The sequence below is a fragment of the Trichogramma pretiosum genome, unplaced genomic scaffold (assembly GCF_000599845.2).
Source record: "Trichogramma pretiosum strain Unisexual culture from Peru unplaced genomic scaffold, Tpre_2.0 scaffold66, whole genome shotgun sequence".
NCBI lineage: Eukaryota > Metazoa > Arthropoda > Insecta > Hymenoptera > Trichogrammatidae > Trichogramma > Trichogramma pretiosum.
This window is the reverse complement of record NW_019640802.1, coordinates 791,928-813,838: the sequence shown is the minus strand read 5'-3', so window position 1 is coordinate 813,838 and position 21,911 is coordinate 791,928. Positions and strand designations below refer to the sequence as shown.

At 31.9% G+C, this 21,911-nt stretch overlaps 7 protein-coding genes across 11 annotated transcripts; 3 read left to right on the top strand and 4 right to left on the bottom strand.

The window, feature by feature from the left end:
• Positions 1–258: 258 nt before the first annotated feature.
• Positions 259–6,373, bottom strand: LOC106657197. Its single transcript, XM_023459296.1, has 23 exons — positions 6,235–6,373; positions 5,995–6,111; positions 5,742–5,909; positions 5,511–5,639; positions 4,888–5,415; positions 4,369–4,712; positions 4,174–4,296; positions 3,943–4,092; positions 3,657–3,829; positions 3,513–3,585; positions 3,064–3,451; positions 2,901–2,994; positions 2,626–2,831; positions 2,351–2,549; positions 2,032–2,274; positions 1,819–1,938; positions 1,603–1,748; positions 1,333–1,534; positions 1,176–1,263; positions 972–1,106; positions 736–897; positions 552–671; positions 259–476 (listed from the first exon to the last, which is right to left on the bottom strand). Exons 2-23 carry the CDS (start codon positions 6,074–6,076, stop codon positions 336–338), a joined length of 4,014 nt encoding a protein of 1,337 aa, XP_023315064.1. The 5' UTR covers positions 6,077–6,111; positions 6,235–6,373; the 3' UTR covers positions 259–335.
• A 748-nt stretch (positions 6,374–7,121) lies between these two features.
• LOC106657252 lies at positions 7,122–9,984 on the bottom strand. The gene is made up of 6 exons (XM_014378648.2): positions 9,713–9,984; positions 9,456–9,599; positions 8,573–8,689; positions 8,310–8,477; positions 8,115–8,204; positions 7,122–8,027 (listed from the first exon to the last, which is right to left on the bottom strand). Exons 1-6 carry the CDS (start codon positions 9,732–9,734, stop codon positions 7,585–7,587), a joined length of 984 nt encoding a protein of 327 aa, XP_014234134.1. The 5' UTR covers positions 9,735–9,984; the 3' UTR covers positions 7,122–7,584.
• Positions 9,985–10,097: 113 nt separating this feature from the next.
• Positions 10,098–11,236, top strand: LOC106657255 (EEF1A lysine methyltransferase 1). 4 transcript variants are annotated; one of them, XM_014378655.2, is made up of 4 exons: positions 10,098–10,193; positions 10,364–10,563; positions 10,638–10,785; positions 10,868–11,236. In XM_014378655.2, exons 2-4 carry the CDS (start codon positions 10,414–10,416, stop codon positions 11,227–11,229), a joined length of 660 nt encoding a protein of 219 aa, XP_014234141.1. In that variant the 5' UTR covers positions 10,098–10,193; positions 10,364–10,413; the 3' UTR covers positions 11,230–11,236. The 4 variants fall into 4 exon arrangements, with proteins under 4 accessions (XP_014234141.1, XP_014234140.1, XP_023315048.1 ...); XM_014378654.2 differs by having other exon boundaries at positions 10,331–10,563; XM_023459280.1 differs by having other exon boundaries at positions 10,249–10,563.
• Positions 11,237–11,633: 397 nt separating this feature from the next.
• LOC106657254 (eukaryotic translation initiation factor 4E type 2-like) lies at positions 11,634–13,696 on the top strand. Of its 2 annotated transcripts, none has more exons than XM_014378651.2 (5): positions 11,634–11,824; positions 12,093–12,174; positions 12,249–12,491; positions 12,859–13,011; positions 13,164–13,696. In XM_014378651.2, exons 1-5 carry the CDS (start codon positions 11,805–11,807, stop codon positions 13,317–13,319), a joined length of 654 nt encoding a protein of 217 aa, XP_014234137.1. In that variant the 5' UTR covers positions 11,634–11,804; the 3' UTR covers positions 13,320–13,696. The 2 variants fall into 2 exon arrangements, with proteins under 2 accessions (XP_014234137.1, XP_014234136.1); XM_014378650.2 differs by having other exon boundaries at positions 12,081–12,174.
• A 130-nt stretch (positions 13,697–13,826) lies between these two features.
• Positions 13,827–15,728, bottom strand: LOC106657257 (motile sperm domain-containing protein 1-like). The gene is made up of 5 exons (XM_014378657.2): positions 15,083–15,728; positions 14,838–14,998; positions 14,624–14,780; positions 14,408–14,551; positions 13,827–14,345 (listed from the first exon to the last, which is right to left on the bottom strand). The coding sequence occupies exons 1-5, from the start codon at positions 15,225–15,227 to the stop codon at positions 14,314–14,316; spliced, it is 639 nt and encodes a 212-aa protein (XP_014234143.1). The 5' UTR covers positions 15,228–15,728; the 3' UTR covers positions 13,827–14,313.
• Positions 15,729–17,295: 1,567 nt separating this feature from the next.
• On the top strand, positions 17,296–18,551 carry LOC106657253 (transmembrane protein 147). The gene is made up of 4 exons (XM_014378649.2): positions 17,296–17,567; positions 17,658–17,799; positions 17,872–18,093; positions 18,186–18,551. Exons 1-4 carry the CDS (start codon positions 17,491–17,493, stop codon positions 18,435–18,437), a joined length of 693 nt encoding a protein of 230 aa, XP_014234135.1. The 5' UTR covers positions 17,296–17,490; the 3' UTR covers positions 18,438–18,551.
• Positions 18,552–18,782: 231 nt separating this feature from the next.
• Positions 18,783–21,870, bottom strand: LOC106657250 (DDB1- and CUL4-associated factor 8-like). The gene is made up of 11 exons (XM_014378645.2): positions 21,787–21,870; positions 21,358–21,644; positions 20,935–21,285; positions 20,664–20,854; positions 20,225–20,592; positions 19,990–20,155; positions 19,736–19,901; positions 19,531–19,661; positions 19,331–19,453; positions 19,145–19,258; positions 18,783–19,048 (listed from the first exon to the last, which is right to left on the bottom strand). Exons 2-11 carry the CDS (start codon positions 21,473–21,475, stop codon positions 18,902–18,904), a joined length of 1,875 nt encoding a protein of 624 aa, XP_014234131.1. The 5' UTR covers positions 21,476–21,644; positions 21,787–21,870; the 3' UTR covers positions 18,783–18,901.
• Between the last annotated feature and the right edge of the window lie 41 nt (positions 21,871–21,911).

Below are 21,911 nucleotides of genomic sequence, written 5' to 3'. Positions count from 1 at the left end.
GAAGAGCAAGCAGGAACGACTTAAAGTTTTAATAGTACCATAACGTATCCTTCTACTACTTTCTGGATATATTATCCATTAAGAAATGTAATATTTAGAAAAAATTAATACTAAATAATTTACATTTTGGAAAATATTTTTGCATGTGAAAATTAATAACTTTACTTTGTAAAAGGCTTAAATTTAATCAAAAATTTTATTGTTAATATATTACAATATAGTATATACACTTGAAATTCATTCATTTCATTTAGCCTAACTACTCGAAAACTTGAACTTTCGATTTTAAAATTTTCAAAGATGATTGACAAATTCTAAATTTTTTATTCATCTAATCAAAAAGATTGTCTAAAACGCTCAAGAGGTTTTACCCAATCGCTCGATGCGACACAATCGAACGACATAAGACGAATGAAACCACACTGATAACCGGATGCTAGCCATAGAAAACTCTCGACGTTTGGGTTCCATGATACCTGCAATTAATTATTATGTAATGATAAAGTGATAACTGGTGGAGAAAATTATTAAAAAATGTTATTTTTGTTTACTTTGTTGACCCTTAGTAGTGGAAATTGATCAACAGGCCATGACTTCAATTCTTCCCTAGTCATTGTTTTTTTCGATGATTTTCCAATAATTTGATTTCTAATGTAATAATTTTGTAGAGCCTAAAAAACCGTAATTATTTAATAAGATAATCTTATTTCAAAGAGACTGAGTAAAAAAACTTACAGTCATTTGATTGTTGAATACAAGCCCGTGATTTCGAAAATCTTCATAGATTTGGAAATCGTTTTCAGTCTGGTTTTTGTTCACATTTTGTGATTTTTTTTCACCTTCTTCAGACGTTTCACTTTGAGCAGTTAAATCATGAACTTCTACTCCTGCAACCAGCTGCAGAAAATTTTAATTTGTTCAATTTGAATTACATATTGTTGGTAATCTGAATAATAAAGGCTAAAACTTACAGAAATTTTGCGTAATTTAGGCACCAACCGGTCCATATCTCTCAAATTATTTATAGCATGAGGAAAAATTACTAAAATTTCACCTGCCACAGTTCCAGTAGCTACACCATTAGAAAAATCTGATGCTGCAACCGTCTGAAAGTAAAAGTAAAATTAAAATATGAAAATGAAAACCTAACGATGTGTATGAGTTTTCAGACTTACATAACTTGAGGAATTTAGTGGCAAAAGATTGTAATCTTTGTAATTGTATCTTTTGAAAGGAAAACAATAAACGTAGGTGTGATTCAGACTAAAAAAAAATTAAATGATAAGTTTGAAAATTTTAATTGAAAAATCATATATAATTCATAATACATACCTTAGAGAGTGGTCGTAAGTGAGTATTCCAGACCCCCAAACGTTTAACCAAGCGCCATCGGTAATCATGCTTTTCTTACTATTCAATTTTCGAGAGTTGTTAAGAGATATATAGTGATAGCCACATTTTGTTTTCCAAACTTTGTAGTCTCTATCCAAACTAGCAGTTGCTAAAATATCATGAGTAGCGTCGAAATGTAACACTACAAATTCATCAAATAATTAGAAAATTCGAAATAAAAGTGTAACTTAATGTTAGAAAATAATTTACTCGTTATTGCATGCTGATGAGCTCTGAACATTCGAGTGGCTCCATAGAAAATTCGATTATTTCGCTCGAAAAGCCATGGGTGGTTCGGATCGTCGATATTATTCCAAAAAGCTACCATTCCGTTAGACAGTCCTCCGACGACAGTACTGTAAATTCATGATTATCTATTTATAGAATTGAAATTAAACACTTTTGTGTCAAAAGAAGTGTACTTACGTATGGCCCTTTTGTTTCGTCCAACATATTCTCGTAACTTTGAAGTCTTGTTTACGAGCGTCATAAACTTGGGAAGACAAAACCAATGTCATTACAGGATCCGTCTTGTATATTCTTTCTCTGGAATTGATTCACGAGCACATTACATTTAAAATTTTATACTTTTGAACGCCATTGCAGTTATTCATTTTATTATTATTTTTTTTTTATTACCTGTTCTCATTGGGTCTGTTTGGCAAGTTTTCTGGAAAGTCCAGAGCATAAATATATACACAACCATCGGAACAAGCAACTGCTAGTAATCCCATTCTCGACTTTACATCGTCGGAAAATCCGCATTTTTCGCCTAAATTTTCATTCTGATAACAACCTGATGGGCAAAATTCCATGGCTAAAACGATACCACCTTCATTAAGTATACCATATGAAAATTCTGGTGTGCTTCTGTGACCCTTTCTAAAATAATAAATTATTTAATAGAGTGCCATGAGTGATTATTAAAACGTAATGATAAAAATACACAAGTACATACTTGTTATGAAGTTTCCCAACATTCCAAATTTGGATAATATTTTTTCCGGAATATGATCCAAATATGTCTAGTTCAAAATCCATTGATGGGAAAGTAGTAACTGCAAGATATTGGTCCAAGTCACTTGAATCGATTGTACTAGGTAAGGGTAGCCACGCCAAAGAAGACACAGGACCCCCGACAAAAAATGTTTGATCACCTTGAACAATTTTAAACATAAATGTTACATTTTAAAAGTAAGTAATTTAATTTTTTTTATAGTAAATAAAATTTACCCTTGATGCATTCGTTTTCGAATAATTTAAATTTTTTCCATTCTTCACTCTGTTCTTTAGTTTTTTCTTTTGTTTTAACATTTATTGATTCAAAAATGTTGAAACATTCTTCAATTTGATTCTTGTTGCATAATTCGTACAACTTCACATCAAATGAAATCATTGAATTCTTTTGAAATAAAATCGTTGAATACTGCTCCTTTTGACTAAAAATAATTTATTAGATGTTTTAAAAATGTTAATAAATTATAAGAGAACGAAATGCGGTAACTTACAACTCTAAAGTCCATTTGAATGCAGGAGTGAGTACATTATTTGATCTGTAATCAAAGTTGTCCTCGTCCAAGAATTTAAAACGTTTAGGATCTACTAAATGAAGAATACTTAAGATGAAAAGTCGGAAAGATGACTAAAAAAATTTTGTGAAGTAGTCTTTACCTATTCCTCTCTTATTCATTTGGGGTTTTTTAGATGGTTTTTTCACAACTTTTGTATTTGCTGAAGCTTCTTCTTCACTCTCGGATGCCCCGCTCTCAGCTCCCGAAACATTTGAATCATAATTTTCTTCAAGGTGATTTTTTACTGCGTGATTTAGAATCTCCTCTTTGGATAAAGATTTAAATTCACACTTTTTGCAATTGTAATACTGTTGCGGCCGAAAACTGCATTCATTATAATGCTTTTTGATTTCTTCAATAGTGCCACAACTGAAATTACAGCCCAGTGATGTACAAGTGGCCTTTTCACCTTTAGCGATGGTTTCTATCCATTGCTTTATAGCAATACTTGCAATCTTTCTTGGTTTTGGAGTCTCAATGACATTTTTCTGTAAATGTAAGAAATTTAAACAATGTTCTATTATAAAAAATTAAAAATTTGTTTAATACCATTTTTCTAATGGAGACTTTTTCTTTTTCATCTTTGCAATCACTCATTACTTCTTTTAATTTTGAATCAGCCCTGAAATACATTAGTTATTTAATTATTTTTAAAATTTATAAAACTTTTTTGATGTTTTGTATTAAAATTACTTTTCTGCAGCTTTTCTTTTAGGTTTTTGATCATCAGTGGATTCTGGTTCCGTCAATACAGGATTCAGTTTTTTCTCATCCTCTTTTTTATGCCATCTGACATGGTAATCACGTGAAGCAGGTTTCATAGTGGCGTTACAAATCTCACAGACGTACATGAGAGCTTTAATTTCCTGTGAAAATTTTATAACGAGCGAGCGTGAGCGAGCGAGGAACGACGCTAGTTTTGTATAAATGACTGCGTTGAATGAAATTAAAAGAAAAGAAAGATTATAAAACAACTTACATCTTTGGTTTTGCCACAAAATAGAATATGTGAATTGTAGCCGTCGACACTGCGCATTACCTCCTTGCATGCAACATCGCATATCAAAGAACCTTTTCTTAATTTATGAGCTTTTTTGATAATTTTCTTTATTTGATCTTCACTGAAATTCTAAGTTAGAAGTTTGTAAATTTTGATCTGTGCATGTGAAAAGCGAGAAATTTCCCGATAAAAGATAAAAGCTTTACTTACTGGTTTCTCTTTGTCGCTTTGCCATCCTAAATTATTATGTGATTGTAAATTATGTCGAGTCCATTGTGTATTAAGCATTTCTTCTTTGCATTTACCACAAGTTACATTCCAAGTTGATGGTTCCTATGTATTAAATTAATGGCTGTATTAGGATCGGCAAACAAATATTTTATTAGACTTGGAAATAGTTTTTACCTCTGGCTTTGGCATTTCGTCCTTTTGCTTTGCAATAGGTTTCATGAATGATTGAATAGAAGTCTGCATACGTTGTGGTTTAAAATCTTCATCACGTTTTGTCCTTTTACCACGTGGTCTCCCTCGTTTACCAGAAATTCCTCTCTTCCTAGTTAACGATTCTTCAGGATTACCATCATCACTTTCAATCTCACTCACTTGATCACAAGTAGAGTCAGCCGAAATCGTTTGATTCACAATAGATTCATTGTTTGAATTTACTGATCTGTTGCGCAAAGAAGAATCTCTACCGCTCTTTCTTGGTGAAGCACTTTGTTCTTCATTTTTAGCATTAGTTTCATCATCTAAAAATTAAACGAATAATTATAAATTATAAGTATTTCAGTTTTTTTAAATTTGAAAATAATTATTTGTTTCATCCATAGTATTTTCTGTTAACATGTTATTTAATCAAAGACTAAATTTTAAGTCAGTTACTATAAACCTACTTGTAATATATTATTGCAAAAATTAATTTACCCATGGATGCATCTGCAAGATGGGAACTATCCATATTTTCAATGTTTTTTGTTTTTTTTGGTCGACCTCTCTTCTTAGGAGTCTCAGGTTCAACAGTATTTTTGCTATATTGAGATTTTTCAGTATCTTCAAAACTAAATGTAACACCTTTTTTTGTAGGACTTACATCAGATTTTGCTGATGTAATACAAGATTTTTTATGAACTATACCAACTTTAGATATCTCAGAATTTACATTATTACCGCTTAAACTTTCATTAGCTAAATCTGGAGAACTAAGATTTTTTGATTCTTCAGGAGGTAATGTGGCTGATCTTCTTGAACGCCTTAAACTTCTGTCTTGACTAGAAGAATTTTGAATTGAGTTATCAGAAATAATATCACTGCTTGCAGTTGTTTTATCAACAGAAATTGAACTTGGTTTAACATCTGTCTTTGTAGGACTAGTATCTGATTTTTTTGGACGTCCTCTACGTTTTTTTGGTATATCAACTTCTTTGATGTTTTTCGATACTTCTTCAGAATTATCTTTAAAAAAATAGAGATCATTTCAAATTTTTAAAATGAACAATTTTTAAATCTATTGTAATTCCATAATTCAAATTTGTACAACCAAAACATACCCTGTGCATTAATTGTATTACTAAAGTTATCAATATCTGTTGATAAATTTGAAGAATCATCATTTACATTTTTTTGGCTTCCCATATCTTCAACATTTTTTTCATCAAGCGGGCCAACCAATTTTTCTACTATAAATCAATGTGTTTAAAAATAACAATGAGTAAATATAATTGGATTTTTTTATAACACACACATTTTTAGATCAAATAAAATTGTATTAATTGCCACACCTGCAGATTCACTAGTTTCGATATCCATTTTTGAAACTTCACTTTCCAACTTGGAAGCATTTTCATCAGAGTTTGTGGATAATTTTTTATCTACCTTAAAAAAATTTGTTATTTCCATTGACTTTCGTGGACGGCCTCTTTTTTTGTTCATACTTATTGTTTCAGTATCTTAAAAATTTATCATATTACCACTTTAGCTTTTTCATTCTAAATGCCTTCATTCATGAATTGAATAACAAGTAGAAACATTTACCTTTATTTGGAGGAATTTCCTCTGACTTTTCAATGCTTTGATCGACCTTAGACGGCCTACCCCTTTTCCTTGGGAAAACCATGTTGTTTTTTTGTTTAAACAAATTTAATCGGCTATCTAGAAGTAGACAAATGAACTTCTTATATTCGGGTTTTGTAAACATTAAAATCTGACACAGCAAATACTACGCTTTATGATGAACACAAGCGGTACTCCATTACAATTATAATTCAAATTTACCTAAAAAATGCAGCGAACTTAATGGACCAAGGCTAGAATGTATATAACGAGAAAATTTCGGCACAGGAGTCGAAACGTGTGTGATTTCGATTCAAGCAAATGATGCAATGAATACAAGCAGTAAAAGCGGCATCATAAACACACACGTGCTTTTTGACAAGAAAAAATGTCGCTTTCTGTTTTCCAATTTGCGGCGCCAACTAGCGGAGAATATCCTTCATAGAGCGCGAATGATTTAAACAGCACTGGAGTAAGAACATACCTGAACTTGAAAATGAAAGCAAAAATGGAAGAAACATTCAAATATGAACATTTGTGTTACGGAGAAAGCCACGCATCAGTTCAATGAAAGTAGGCCTTGGGTTGAGAAGAAATTTCCCAACGGTATAAGGGCGAAATTTATAGTTGTGTTCTGAGTGTTCGGTAAATGCCCAAGAGTGGTTGGTATCCTCGATTGACGCGCAAAAGCTTAAGGAGGTTCGGGGTACTTACTTTATTTTCTCTACAATCATCTTCGAAGATGTACAGTGTGAGAATTGTGATTTATGAAACGTACGGCTAATACTGGATCCTTGGGTTGAAAATTGTTTATCTGGTCACTTTTTGGAAAGATGTCCGATAACAAGTCTACAGGTGCAAGAAGATCAATATCGTTTATACACAACATCAGTCATACCACTTTTGCTTAGACGCTGGAATCGACGAAATGAAATCTTTGTACTGTGATCTGCTGGTAATATATTATGATACAGATCTTCTATTTAAAGCAAAGCAACTACCTCTAAAGATATTGATAATCAAATGTCAGAGAATATTAATGAATAACTTGTAAGGATACTATTTTCACATTTTTAAATATGTAGAAAACCATTTTTAGTTCAGTATCAAAATAAAGTTTTAATTAAAGCTCTCTCACAAATAATTGTACATATAAGTGTATTCTTTATAAAACAGCTTCAGATCGTGAATGATTCATGTTTATAAAATATAATAAATATAACTAAAAAACTCTATGTACAAACTTTTTTTGGGAATTAAAAAAATTACTATTACCAAATCTTTTATTTTTTAAAATGAAAAACGCAAAAAGCCGTGAAAATTAAGATGGTTTAGTTAGTTGTCGTAGAAATTTGCAATTTACAATAAAAAATGTTTTAAGAATTGAAAAATAGAACTTTAAAAAAAAAATTGTGTAACCATCTACGTTTATACATATCTCTAATTGATAAAGTTTTCATCTTTAACATCATTAAAGCTTTTTAAAAAATAATTATTGAATAATAAGTTTCATTTGTGTTTAATTAATAATATTTTCTATTCAAATTGTTAAGAGTGGATTTCCTAATATCTTTAATCAGATGCACCAAGAAAATCAAGTACTACATTTTGGGGCTTTTTCTTGAAACTTATTTCTAAAGTATTATCGTGAAAACGTAAATTACCCAGAAATATTTTTGCAAGATTATCACTATCTCTTTGTGTTTGTGATCTCAATGGTCGACCTCTTTTTTTTAATTTTTTATCTTTTACAGTAATCTTGGTACATTGAATTCTATCGATGTCATCTATATTGTTTTTATCTACATTATTACTGCTTGAACTTTCACTAGATAAATCTTTAAAACAAGGATTTATACATTTTCCAGAAGATTTTCTTGAGTTCCTTAAATTTGTATCATGACTAGAAGAATTTTCAGCTAAATTACTACAACCATATGATTTTTTTGGGCGTCCTCTACGTTTTTTTGGTACATCTAATTTTTTGGTATTTTTTGTAGCCTCATTGGAAACATCTTTTAAAGAATAAAAATAATTTATATTTTTTTAAATAATTTTTCAATCCCAGAAAATTGGTGATCCCAATTTGCCCAATAACTTACCAGAGATATCAATTGTTGAGCTTTCTTCCCTTTGATAATTGATTTCCATAATTTCATTTTCCTTATTAAGAGAACCGTCTAATTCTTTTACTACAAATTAATTTGAAAAATAAAAGTAAAATGATGGATGAGTATTATTGGACTTATTTTACAAATAAATTTTCAAGTCAAATACAATTTAATAGATTGACATACCTGTAGATTCAGTCGTTTTAATGTTGGTTTTGGAAACATCACTTTCTACCTCAGAAACAATTTCTTCATAGTTTATGAATTCATCTATTGTAGAAAAATTTCTTACACCAAGAAGATTTGACTTTTTTGGACGACCTCTTCTTTTATTTTTACTTATTGTCTTCCTACCTTTAAAAAAGTATTGAACAATTTTATTGTTTCTTTGAAATTACGACCATTTATCTATTGTTTCATATTCATTTAAAATGCCTTCAAAAATTTACCTTTATTTGGATGAGTTAGCTTGGACCTTTTAACGCTTGGATCATTCTTAAATGGCCTACCTCTTTTCCTTGGGAAAACCATGTTGTTTTTTTGTTTCAACAAATTCAATTGACTATCTGGAAGTAGACAAGTAACATTTTTTCATTTGAGTTTCATAACGAAATCCGAAATAAATTTGATACTTTTAGATGACCTGTATGAAAACAAGCGGCCCCATGTTTTAAATTTACCTATAAAAACTTAACAAGCGTTAAAAACTCTGAGGTGGAAATGTGAACACGAGAAATTTTCGAAACAAAATTACTGTTCATCTGCGGTCGAGGATCCGAAATGTGCGCGATTTTCAGTATCAAGTACTCGAATGAGAGAGCGAAGTAAACACACCTGACAAACGTGTTTTTTGACAAGAAAAAAAAGAAAGCATCGGCGGGACTGGTCGATACCCCAGAGCTTTTGATTTTTGCGAGAAAATAATTTGGGTATCAAACAGTCTCCAGATCAAACTATCGGCTACAGCGACCTGCGGCTATCTGACTCGTGCGATTTATCTTTTGACGCCGATAAATTTTGATCTTGAACTTGAAAATGAGTTAATCTAACCAGACATTACTTGGAAATCAATTGTAAAAAATGAATTGAAAACATTTTCGTTGACCATTGTTTTTACTGCGATTTCTATGGTTAAATTATCTGTACTTTATTGTATTTTAGATGCGATCTTTAAACAATTAAAATTACCCGTAAATTGAAACAGATGAAAATATTACACGCGTTCATTTCTTTGTTTTAAATATTATCATTAACGATCATGAATGATGATGAACGAAAATTTCGTACGATGAAAAAATATAAATAATAAGTATTAATAATGAATAATTTTACCACTTTTGTTTGGAAAATCTATATCTGTTGATGGGAAATCGGCGTCAACTTCGATTGGAGATTTTGACTCAATTAATTTCGTAATCCTTCCTCTACGTTTTTTTAAGGGAAAATGAGCGGTTGGGGAGAGTTGATGAGGATTAACTGCAAAAAATGAAAAAAACGTTTTCATGAATTATTATGAGGCCTTTTTCAAAGTGAGGTTAAAACTTATTACAGGGTTAAAACTTTTCCTGCACTTTTATAACATTATTTACCGCTAACTTTTTCAGATTTCATGTCAAGGTCGTACGTATACTTATGATTAAAATGTGTCCAAGCAATAAATATAATGCAATCGTTGTAAGATTTGAAACGTGCATTGACACGTGATATTCCGTTCTCTATTCAACACCCCAAAGATGCAGGACTTATTGTTACCGGTGTCGACATTCAGAGCGCACGTGACATTCATCCGAGGAATGACAAGTGTGCGAAATTCAATATCAAAACAAGCAAATAAAACGGTCAACAAGACAACAAAACACTAATCGCATAAGAACCGGACTCCACCTGCTGGCTAGTTTCAATTTTAAATTCAAATAAAGGTGCTTTCATACTCGAGTCAAAAATTGAGCTTGTAGTTTTTACAGCTCTCCACAACGCAGACGCCAAACGGAGATCGTGAGTTACAAGATCTCAAGTTTATTATTGTGAGGCTTCAAACTTCAAGTGATCGCTATATTGCAACCTCAAGCCGTAAGTATTTGATGGTGTTTGTACCTAAAAGCTGAAATACTTGAAACTTTGTTAGTTTTAGAGCAATCAAAATATCCCTACAATGATGTTAAATACTATCGTCAATTGTAAAATTGAATAATATTCAATTTCTCTAGTGCTTATAACCACGTGTTTCTGCTTGCCGTCAGATTGACAGTCTATCATCAAGTGATATTTGAATTAAATTGAAGTTGAAAAAATGGAAAATTACGACGACGATGTACCTACTCTGTCTGCTGAAACGTTGCTGGCTTTGCAACAATTTTACGATGAACGAAACGAACAAATAGAAAAATTCAATCTTGACGTGAAAAATGCAACGACCGAAATAAAATTCGAAGAAAATTGGGTGAGCGTATTGAATTATAATTTTGTTTTTAAAAAACTTACATGGTTATTTAATGAATAATTTTGTTTTTATAGCAATTAAGTCAGTTTTGGTATGACGAAACGACTATACGTGAATTATCACAAGCTTGCATCAATGCTTGTCCACCGGGTGGGAGTATTGCTCTGATTTCATGTCCATCACTTTACCAAGCAACAGAAAAAATAAGAGGAGATCGAACAGGTTTGAAATACTTTTAACGAGTTACTTTTAAGGTTCAATAAAGTATTCTTTTTACTAATCAAATGACTCATTATTTTTCTAGTCAAGCTATATGAGTTTGATACAAGATTTGCTGTCTTTGGAGAAGATTTTGTTAAGTATGATTATAACAGCCCTAAAGAAATATCGCAAAAACATATAGGAGCATTTGATGTTGTTGTATGTGATCCTCCATTTCTCTCTCAAGAATGTTTATCAAAAACATCTACGACAGTGAAGCTTTTAACAAAAGGAAAAATTGTACTTTGTACAGGAGCAGTAATGAATGAAGAAGCAGAAAAATGTTTAAAAGTAAAAAAATGTATATTTGAACCTCATCATGAACATAATTTAGGAAATGAGTTTTGGTGTTATGCAAATTTTGATTTTGATTCATGTTTTGAAGGTTCTCAACAGAAAAGTTAATATTGCACTGAAAATTAATTATAATGAATGAAATGTTTAAAAAATTGTGAATTTTTAATGTAATTTTTGTACATATGTATTTATTGAAAATTATAATATTACTCAATAAATTATTTACAATCAAATATTTTGTTTCTATCACTTAGGACTGAAATGTAATTGAATTTTGGATAAATCCCAATAGTGGTGAGTTTCTAAACAAACCACTTTCATATTTTTCAAATATCCACATTTGTACGAAAATTATTTTTTTTTTAATTTGCAATCTTAAAAATCGAATCTGTTCATTCATTGCAAGTTTTTTGATTTGTCCCGTGATAATTATTCGCGAGTCAAAACAAGTTTCGCGAACGATAATCAGCACAATAATTGCAGACAACGCATGTGTTGTATGTACTGTATACACACTTCTCTAACGCAGTCAGACACAGTACTACATGGCGTGTAGTTAATTTTATATACCAGTGTACAGTGTGGCCGTTCATAGACGCGACTCTCAAATTTTTTATCAGAGTTCAACTCACTTTGTGATCCCTTTATTGCGATTTAATTGAAGGAATAATTTTTTTACAATCATGTCTAACAAATACGACGCGTAAGTACTTCATTTTTATTGTTCCGCCGTTCAAAGTGGTTTTTTTTTGCTTGAAGGTTAGATTCACCAAACGGCTGGTTTTACTTTGCTTCTGATATCTATTGTGTTTTGGTATCGCATAAGTTCCATGCTTGCTCGATTCTTGTTGTACCATGTTAACATTTTTTCTATCATTAGTGTTTTCTACTATAACGCTATATGTTTCATCGTTATTATGTTTGGCTATGATTTTAATCCATATTTTTTGTAAACAAAGTAATCTTTCCAGACTGAGAAATAATAGCGATGATAGCGACGACGATCATCACTCTCAAATCAAAATAGATCATAGAATGGAAAAAGAGGATTTGGTGAAAATTTGCTTTTCATTCTTAATTACGCCAAATAATCAGCAGTCTGTTTAACACGTTCAATTTTAATACAGGTTGCACCAACCATCAATCCACATGAACACAAATTACAGTATGCTTATGCCTTGTGGTACAGTAGGAGGAATCCTGGAAAACAAAATAGTATTCAAGCGTTCGATCAGAATTTGAAACTGATTGGAAGATTTGCTAGTGTTGAGCAATTTTGGGGGTTGTATAGTCATTTATCGAGGCCTTCAGACCTTGCCACCCATACAGATTTCCATCTTTTCAAAATTGGAATTAAACCTATGTGGGAAGTAAGTCACTATTCAAATAAGAAAAACAAATTTATTTAAGTGGAAAATAGGATTTACTAGAGTTATTTTGAATTTGCTTGTGTCTTTCTTTTCATTGAATCATTTTACAATAATGTTTTAAAACATGAAAATAACAATTTCAAGGAGCAATTTACAAGTTTTTAATGAAACGAAAATAACTTTGAGTGTTAAACTTTCTAAATAACTTATTTTAATAAGTTTATTAGCACCCAAAATACGTCCTTAAATACTGTCATTTCAATTCAGCCTTTTGTTTACTCAATCTACTAAAACTTGATAAATAATGAATATTGCTTTCGATGCAATGTTTCATTTAATAATTTGATTTTTTTGGAATTTCTTTTAGGATGAAGCTAATCAAAGAGGTGGAAAATGGATAGTACGTTTGCGTAAAGGTTTAGCTTCTCGATGTTGGGAAAATCTTATTTTAGCAATGCTGGGTGAGCAGTTCATGGTTGGCGAAGAAATATGTGGAGCTGTGGTTTCTATTAGATTTCAAGTAAGATCTCTCACATGTCCCTTTTTTTTGTGCAATTATTCTTTTTTTTATTAAACTTAAATTTTTCAAACTCTTTTGAGCTGATCTTCAAAACTAATTCCTTGGTTGTCAACTGAGAAAAATTTAATGAGTCAAATCTTAATTTATTACAGGAAGATATAATATGTGTATGGAATAAAACAGCCCAGGATGTTGCTACTACTGCAAGAATCAGGGATACTTTAAGACGCGTTTTACACCTTCCTCCGACTGCTACCATGGAATACAAGACACATAATGAAAGTTTGAAAAATGTTACAAGATCGTGAAGTTCAAAGAAAAACTACCTGAAATGAAGGTATATTTCCGTATCTCGATTTTTTACACATTTAAAAATTATTTGCAGAAAAGTACATTTACGTAAAAATATAAAATAATCATTGTAAACTTCTCTTCTTGGTGAAGAATTCAAATTGTACTTACAACAATGACTTTATATGTTTGAGTATAATATGCCATAGTGATAGTGACAAATTCATACTCTTGAAACGGTATTACTTCCTAACATTTTATCAATCAATTGTCATTTTGAAGCATCAATTTTGTGTGAATGTACAGCAATCAACAATGTAATTCATTGAATTTTTTGACATTTTGTAAATAATGCTGTAAATAATGGTTATAGAAATAAAATATAGGCAAGTCATTTTATTTTAATTCATTATATACTGGCCATATTTTTTTATCTGAAATTCTTAAAAATTCTATAAATAAGGTTAATTTAAAATTATTTATCATCAGAAAATTGATTTATTTAAAGTCATGATTTCTACAAAAATTTCATTTGAACCAAATGTAAAAATAATCTCAATTTACAAAAAAGTCTTGTTTGCACAATCATTCAAGAATATACAAGTTATTAATTTAAAATATGTATAAAAATATTGCTTCTCTTATCATAAGACAAACCTTATGGACTAGCATCAAAAAAGAGGAACAAGATATGCACATGATTCTACATACTTATTTGATCTCATGGATAATAAATCTATATTTATGTACAGGCAAAGCAAAAACCTTGCATTTATAGAAAACATTTTTTTTCTACTTTAAAGAAGCTTTAACCTCATGAACCATACTTGTGCATTAAATTTAACTTGTTTTTACAGTAGTTTTAAATTAAATTATTTTTGCACTTCTTTTCCAAATTTCATGATAATTATAAACACTCTCACACCAAAAAAAAACTTATTGTAAGCTCTAATGGATATTACATCTATCACATTAGATGTTCCACTTTTCATTAATTATTAATTAATTACCTTATAGCCTCAAGACAATAATAGTTACCATACCTGTAACAAATAAATTTAAACAATAATCTTGCATAAATGAATAAATTCAATAATAATATTACCTAAAACATAAGTCAATATCATTTTAAAATGCATTGACAAATGGAGGTAGTCTGGAATATGGTTGCTTTTTTCTCCCTCAGTAGGTAACAAAAGTCCAGCTATACAAATAATACCAGCTAAGAGAGCTACATAATTTGTATCTCCTAAAAATAAAATTATTTATTGATACTAGTTACTTGTAAAACCAAGATGAAATCAGTTTATCAAGTACTAACTGTTAGCAGTGCTATCATTAGCCATTAGAGTATAAGATTGTTGGTTTTTGCCAGTGTGCGGTAACTGTTGGAATAAATCTGGATCTGGAGTACCTCTTTCCATAGGTTCTGGAATACCGCTCACCACTTTTGCTTCTACATCTCTTTTCCCAAGAATCTAATAACAAATCCATTGATTAGTTCTGGCTTTTGAAACTTGAATATGATTAAATACCTGTTTTGTAGGATGCTCAAGCATTTGTATTCTGAATTTATCAATCGTACAGTTGATAGGCGTAAGGGCCATGTGTCGAACGACTATGTCCACACAACATCTGGGTTTGATAGTTCCTTCTGGATCTACCACTACATACTTATTTGGAGCTGTACAAAACACTGTTAAATGAGACAAAGAAGAAAAACTCATTAATCAAGTTGACAAAATTTTTTACTAAAAATGATCGACACACAAAATGATACCTTTAAACTTGACAGGAAAATCATAAGGATTGTAAAGTGTTAATATCTGTTTATGCGTCGACTGATCGTCAAGGTAAAATGTTATACTTTGCGGGAACACAAAAACAGGTAATTTTTTCGGCGTCACCGATACTTGAGATTGCATGATCACGTATTGATGCCTACGTGGATGTACACACAACAAAGGATCGGAGATTTATGTGATCACCAAACGCGCACTTTATTCTTACAAAATAACAATGCGATCACGTTGATTTTTTTCGCGAAACGAGTATAAGTACGGCTGAAAAACCAAAAACTCCAAAATAATTCATGGATCACAACACTCCGAGAGAAATTGCAAAAGACTTGTTTGAGCTTTATTCGGTAGATAATGTATCTTCTATATCTACGCAGGCTAGTCGACGGCTATCTTTGTACACACGAGAGTTTCTCCAATTTCTAATGTTTCAATGAACGTTCGATAATTTTGAAAAATGATGGAACAATTAAGGAGCTCGTTGGCATGATTACGCTCGCTTACGGACTATAAACTACTGTTGTGTTGATGCAGTGACACTGCACGACTACATAATATACGAAACGGAGCTCACAGCGAGTACATTATGTACGAGTATATAAAAAGATATGTAAACGAAAAGTGATTTGCCACATTCACTGGCGCAAACAGCAGCTGCTGCTGTTATTGTCCGTCAGCCTATATATGGGGCAAATTTCCTGAAGTGTCCTAGCGCTCTGCCGCACGGCATTTTTTGGCCGAATCACTCAATTTCTAACTCGCTGTAAAAGTATCAAAACGCCCCTCAAAAAAATAACTAACTAATGATTTTGATAGGAAATTTCCTCAGCTTTCTGATGGTGAGGTCCGATTTTCCGGAATTTTCCATTTTCACCTCGGAAAATGCAAGTAAACATTCAAACTCGAATATCTCGAAAAACGCCACTTTTTTTGCGTTTTTTATTGTTTCAATCGAAAGATGAGGTCTTTTTACATCGGATATGGTAGTTTTCAGAGTGTATTTTTGATGAAAACTAAGGAAAATACGGGAGGTTTTAGTTAGCGCTCGGCCGCTCGGCGCGATTTCCAGCCTTGCGCGGCTCGCTGTAACTTGTAACTCGCTCTTATGACATTGTGATTTGGCTGGAAAAATTATTAAACATATAGTTTCGATAGGAAATTTTGTCAGCTTTCTCATGGTGCAGTCGGATTTTCCGATAATTTACATTTTCACCAGAAAAAATGGACTTGAAGGTCTATTTTCTACTTTTTCTAATGAAAATGTAAATTATCGGAAAATCCGACTGCACCATGAGAAAGCTGAGAAAATTTCCTATCGAAACTATATGTTTATTAATTTTTCCAGCCAAATCACAATGTCATAAGAGCGAGTTACAAGTTACAGCGAGCCGCGCAAGGCTGGAAATCAGGCCGAGCGGCCGAGCGCTAACTAAAACCTCCCATATTTTCCTTAGTTTTCATCAAAAGTACACTCTGAAAACTACCATATCCGATGTAAAAAGACCTCATCTTTCGATTGAAACAATAAAAAAAGCAAAAAAAGTGGCGTTTTTCGAGATATTGAGCTCTGAATGTTTAATGACAATTTTCCGGGTGAAAATGGAAAATTCCAGGAAATTGAACCTCACCATCGGAAAGCTGAGGAAATTTCCTATCGAAATAATTAGTTAGTTATTTTTTTGAGGGGCGTTTTGATACTTTTACAGCGAGTTAGAAATTGAGTGATTCGGCCAAAAAATGCCGTGCGGCAGAGCGCTAGGACACTTCAGGAAATTTGCCCCATATATATGTTGGCAGTCGACACCACCAGATATATGTAATAATGTGTACACACACATTCGAATATATGCGTCGTATATATATCATCACAAATAAACGCAGTTTTGCATGCGCGTCGTCTGCATTTTCAATTAGAGAATATGATCCAGTTATTTGAAAAAAATAATGATGAATATGACTGAGATGCGTATTTCATGGTTTGATGAAATAACTCAAAAATTATAATTAATATTCGACAAATAATATTGATTCAAATGAATAAAAAAAAGGATTGAAGTTTATTGAGCTCTCAAAAATTTTATTTTATTTTATCTTAATTCACATATTCACTGCATCTATTGCACTAGGCTGAAGTAATTACTACTTAAAGGGCCCTTATCTTATCACTTCCCACGTATTCATTAAGGTGCTGACACTTCAATCAGCTGATATACGGTCAGTCGAGTCGGCTCCTAGCGTTGTTAAAGACGACGTGTACGCATTAGAGAACTTTTTCGGCAATGTTCTGCTCAAAAAGTTCAAATTGCTGAATTAAAATCAAGTTCGCTCCAAGTTATTTGATTAATTTTTTGTTAACGTTTGTTTGTTGTATAATTTTTAAAGCTTTACTATGACTCTTTTTCACTTTGGCAATTGTGTGGCGTTGGTTTATGTACCTTATCACTTAACCTACAAGTACTCCGGACTGTAAGTAAAGTTTTGTTTATTGTTAAATAACTCGTCAGTTTCGTCAGTCGCCGGTGCAATCGAGAAATTTACATTTTTTATTTTTTCAAGCTCCGAGTATGGCGCATTTTGGAAATGTGTGCAGGCTGGTGGTATTTACATATTTGTGCAGTTGATTAAGATGTTAGCATTAGCTACATTTTTCCCAACTGCAGATTCTGAAGGAGCAAAACTTGGTTTTGACTTCATAGGGGTAAGTTGAAATTATCTTTTTCATTGACAGATGTTAATATTTCATTCTGATACTTTAATTTTTTTCATTTAGGAACTCCTCAAGTCATCAATGGATATAGCTGATTTAATTGGAATCTATTTAGTTCTTAATAGCATACCTGGAAAAGGACATGCCAAAGTTCTTACAGCTGGTATTGGCTGGGCTAGTGCTGAAGTTGTTTTAACAAGATTTTTGTTACTGTGGGTTGGAGCTCGGGGAGCTGAGTTTGATTGGAAATACATTCAAAAAAGTTTGGAATCAAATATTAGTTTGGTAAGTTATCTTAGCATAGAGTTTTTGGAATATATTTTTGTACTGAATTCTTTTGTATTTCTAAAATTAAAATACTGAAATATTTGTTATAGGTTCAACACATAACAACAGCAACATTGGTCTGGTTGTGGTCAAGGCATGACCTGAAACAAAGATTTGTGCCAGTAGTTACTAGCTTGTTATTCATTACTGTTTACAGACCATTAATAGCTGAAATGTTGATAACTTCATTTATGATCGGACCCTGGTCAGCATTATTCATTAAAGCTATTCATGCTACTGTTTTGGGATCAGTGACATTACACATATATTCTGCTCTTGCACATTCCATAGGAATTTTTTAAAATCCATAAAATCATGAACTCAAAATGTATTTAACAATCATTGTTTTATTAATAATAGTGTAATTTTTTGTATAAAAAATTAGGATTTTTTTAACTGTACAATTTTTTCCAAATTATATATTCAAATTATCTTATAAATTTGTTAAAACATGATCATTTATTTTTAATCTATACAACACTCATAATTTTTTTTTTCACTGAAGTATTACGTCAGTCTTTCTCACAATGAATAGAAAATTATTTTAGTATTCTATTCAATGGAATTTTATATATACAGGCTCTTGAAAATGTATTTGTGATAAGGATATTGAATGTAATTTTTTTTATAAAAATCGATTTCACTGATGACTGATATTGAATACTTTTTCAAATATCCAATAAAACTACATTCTAAAACAAAAAAAAACAAAAGAAACAAACCATTTATTTCTTCCAACGAGATAATTATCATTTTTGCACTTAATTCAATCTTCATCAGAAGTATCTGGATAGTAAGCTGCAGGATACCCATATGGATCATTGCCCCCATCCCACCTATCATTCATACTATCACTATTGCTTGAGTTGCTGCCGCCATACTGATTTTCGTCATCTGATTCTAGTTCACGGGCCTGAAAACATAAAAATTATTAATTTTTCCAGGAAAAAGAAAACTATGAGAAAAATGCTCTTTGCAATAAATAAAAAGATATATTCAATTTTCTTACCATTCCTGGGTGTGTGTTAAGTTGCCTTAACATAATCCACAACATTCGTCCATCAAAAGAGTCATCTTCCAAACTAAGAGGTCTAGCTTTCAGAGAAATATTTTTTTTCACTGCCTGTTGAAAGATCAAATTAAATATTTGATTCAGAAAATGGTTTAAAAGTTTCTTTAGGTTTTAAAAACCTACCACTTGTAATGCTTTCTTAGTATCAGGAACAACATCTTCTGATGGTATCCATATTTTTACATCATGATCGAGACCACTAGTAGCTAAAACTGGAAGAGTGGGGTGAGGTTCCAAAACGTTTACCTAAATTATATCATAATCAAGAATTTAAAAATCAATCAAGTTTTAGCAAGTAATTATTATAATTATAAGGTTCTTACAACTCCACTAACGTCTCCATTCATCCACTTAACAATAGCTTCTGTCTTTTTGTCCCAAATATATATATGACCATCGTCTGATCCAGATAACACAAATTCGCTTTTTGGTCCAAAGAAGTTAACACCTTTTACTGTAATAAAAAGGATCAGATATACTGAAATGATTTGATCAAACTAAAGCTTATTTTAAAAAAAATCAACAAACTTGTTGCATGATTGCGATGTCCTTCATATCTATGAACTGCACAATCGCCATTGTCTGGCATTTCTAAATCGAATAAATGAATATCATCGCAACTGTATGATGCTAAAATCTCGGTCCCATTATAATTATATGTTGCGCATGTTATGTGACAATATTTGTTAGTTACCTAGAACAGATAAGTCGAAAGTTTTATATACTTTTAAGCCTTTTTTTATCATTAATGTACAGTATAATAATAACTACAAGCTTCATACCATTGAAGTTGGACATAAAATTTTTTTTGGCCTTGAAACATTCCTAACATCATATATATGAACACTATTAAACCGACCAGCAACACAAAATTCATTTGTATTAGTTGGATTGACATGAATGCTATCTAGTTCAACAGGCTGATCATCATGTTTCACCACTAGTAATCTAAACATTAATAGTTTTAATATTTCTTGTTAAATAAATCTTATTTCTTGAAAGCAAATAAATAATTACTTTTCAGGTGAATCTGATCTAACATCAATAGAAAGAACTCTAGCATCTTCGCTAGCTGAAAGTATGTGATGTGGACACTCATCAAAAGTACAAATTTTGTGACAAGCAGATTTATGTTGAGCTAGCTTTTTTGTAACTCCTGTAGGAAGATCAATAATTCGAACTTGACCATCTCTTGCAGCAGTAACAATTTTAGTTTGTGCAACAGTTGGAAGCCATTTAGATTGAAAAACATTGCTCGAATGATTTGTTCTGTATGCTTTCTTCTTTTTGCCTAAATGCCAATCCCAAACTACTATTGTTAAATCGTCAGAGGCACTTACTAACAAATCTCCTTTTGGATTAAAATCTAATGCATTTACACATCCCTACAGAAAATATATAAAATATTTATGAAATAGAAAATTTACTTGGCAAAAAAATAAAAAATTTCAATTACATCATGATCTTCCAACTTATGATGTAATTTTAAATGTTGAACAGCATATAGTGAACCATAAAACTTTTTATTGATATTATAGTCACATCCAATTTGCTGATCAAAACACCCTTTAGCAAGGTTCCAGTTGGATTTGGATGGTAGTTTCTTTAAAACCTCTGGTACAGCATCATTCGCAGTATCGCTGAAATCTTAAATTTGAAAACCATTTGATGAGTAATAAATGTAAGCTGCTATTGATGCAATTTTTATTATCATCGTCGTCAAGTACCTGAGGCAAATCTAAAAAAAGTATGAGGGTCATCAACCGAATGCTCAGGTGAACTCCCATCATTTTCTGATTCTGAACTGTTAACTGAATCATTGGTGTCTCCAGCAGGACTCGAAGGATCTTCACTGGCATCTGCGTTTCGAGCAGGACTTGAATTTGCAGTATCGTTCGAAGCTGGTGGTGGTACACTCTCAACACTTGTCTCCTCGTTTTCGACTTCCTCATCCTGATTTTGACTTCTGTAGTTCCTGTTCTTGTGGCTAGAATCTAACTTGCGAAAAGAGGGAAACGCAAGCTTAGGCTTTTTATGATTGTCAGCCGACTTACTAGCTTCCGACGAGGTGCTGGGACCTGTCAACGAAATAAATTAATAAAATACTCGTGTTTCATTAGGAAAATCCACGAAAGAGACAGCGTTCTTACCTTCGGAAGTAGATATAGATCGTTTGGTAGCACCATTGGTCAAATTGACACTGCTATCGTCTCCTTCGGAAACATAGTCCGTCTTATCTTCACTCACGACTTCATTGGTTTCACTCATTTTTTCAAAATTTTCCGAAAAGTTTGTGATCGAAGAACGGGATTATATTCGAATGAAAGTGTGAATCGATGCTTTTCTTTTGCCACCACACTCGAGAATAGACAGAAACGTCAGAGACAACGAGCAGTGCAGATGATCGATGACATTGTCTCAACGCGACATTGATCCTCTGTAACCACAAGTTTAACACTCGAATAATTTGGGTAATGACTGAGAGAACAATCCGATCGTACATCGACGCCGCAGTATGCAAGAGACAACAATGGCTGTGATGTACTGTTAAGGTATATTAAAATCTGACGGCTCTTTACCTATCATGGACTTGTTACGTCGTGTGTGTGCCTCTCTCTCTCTTTCTCTTTCTCTTTCCTTCACTCGTTTGTTTTGAAGCTTCAGTCGATATATATAGTGCCTTCATACGCGTGCATACAGTGTA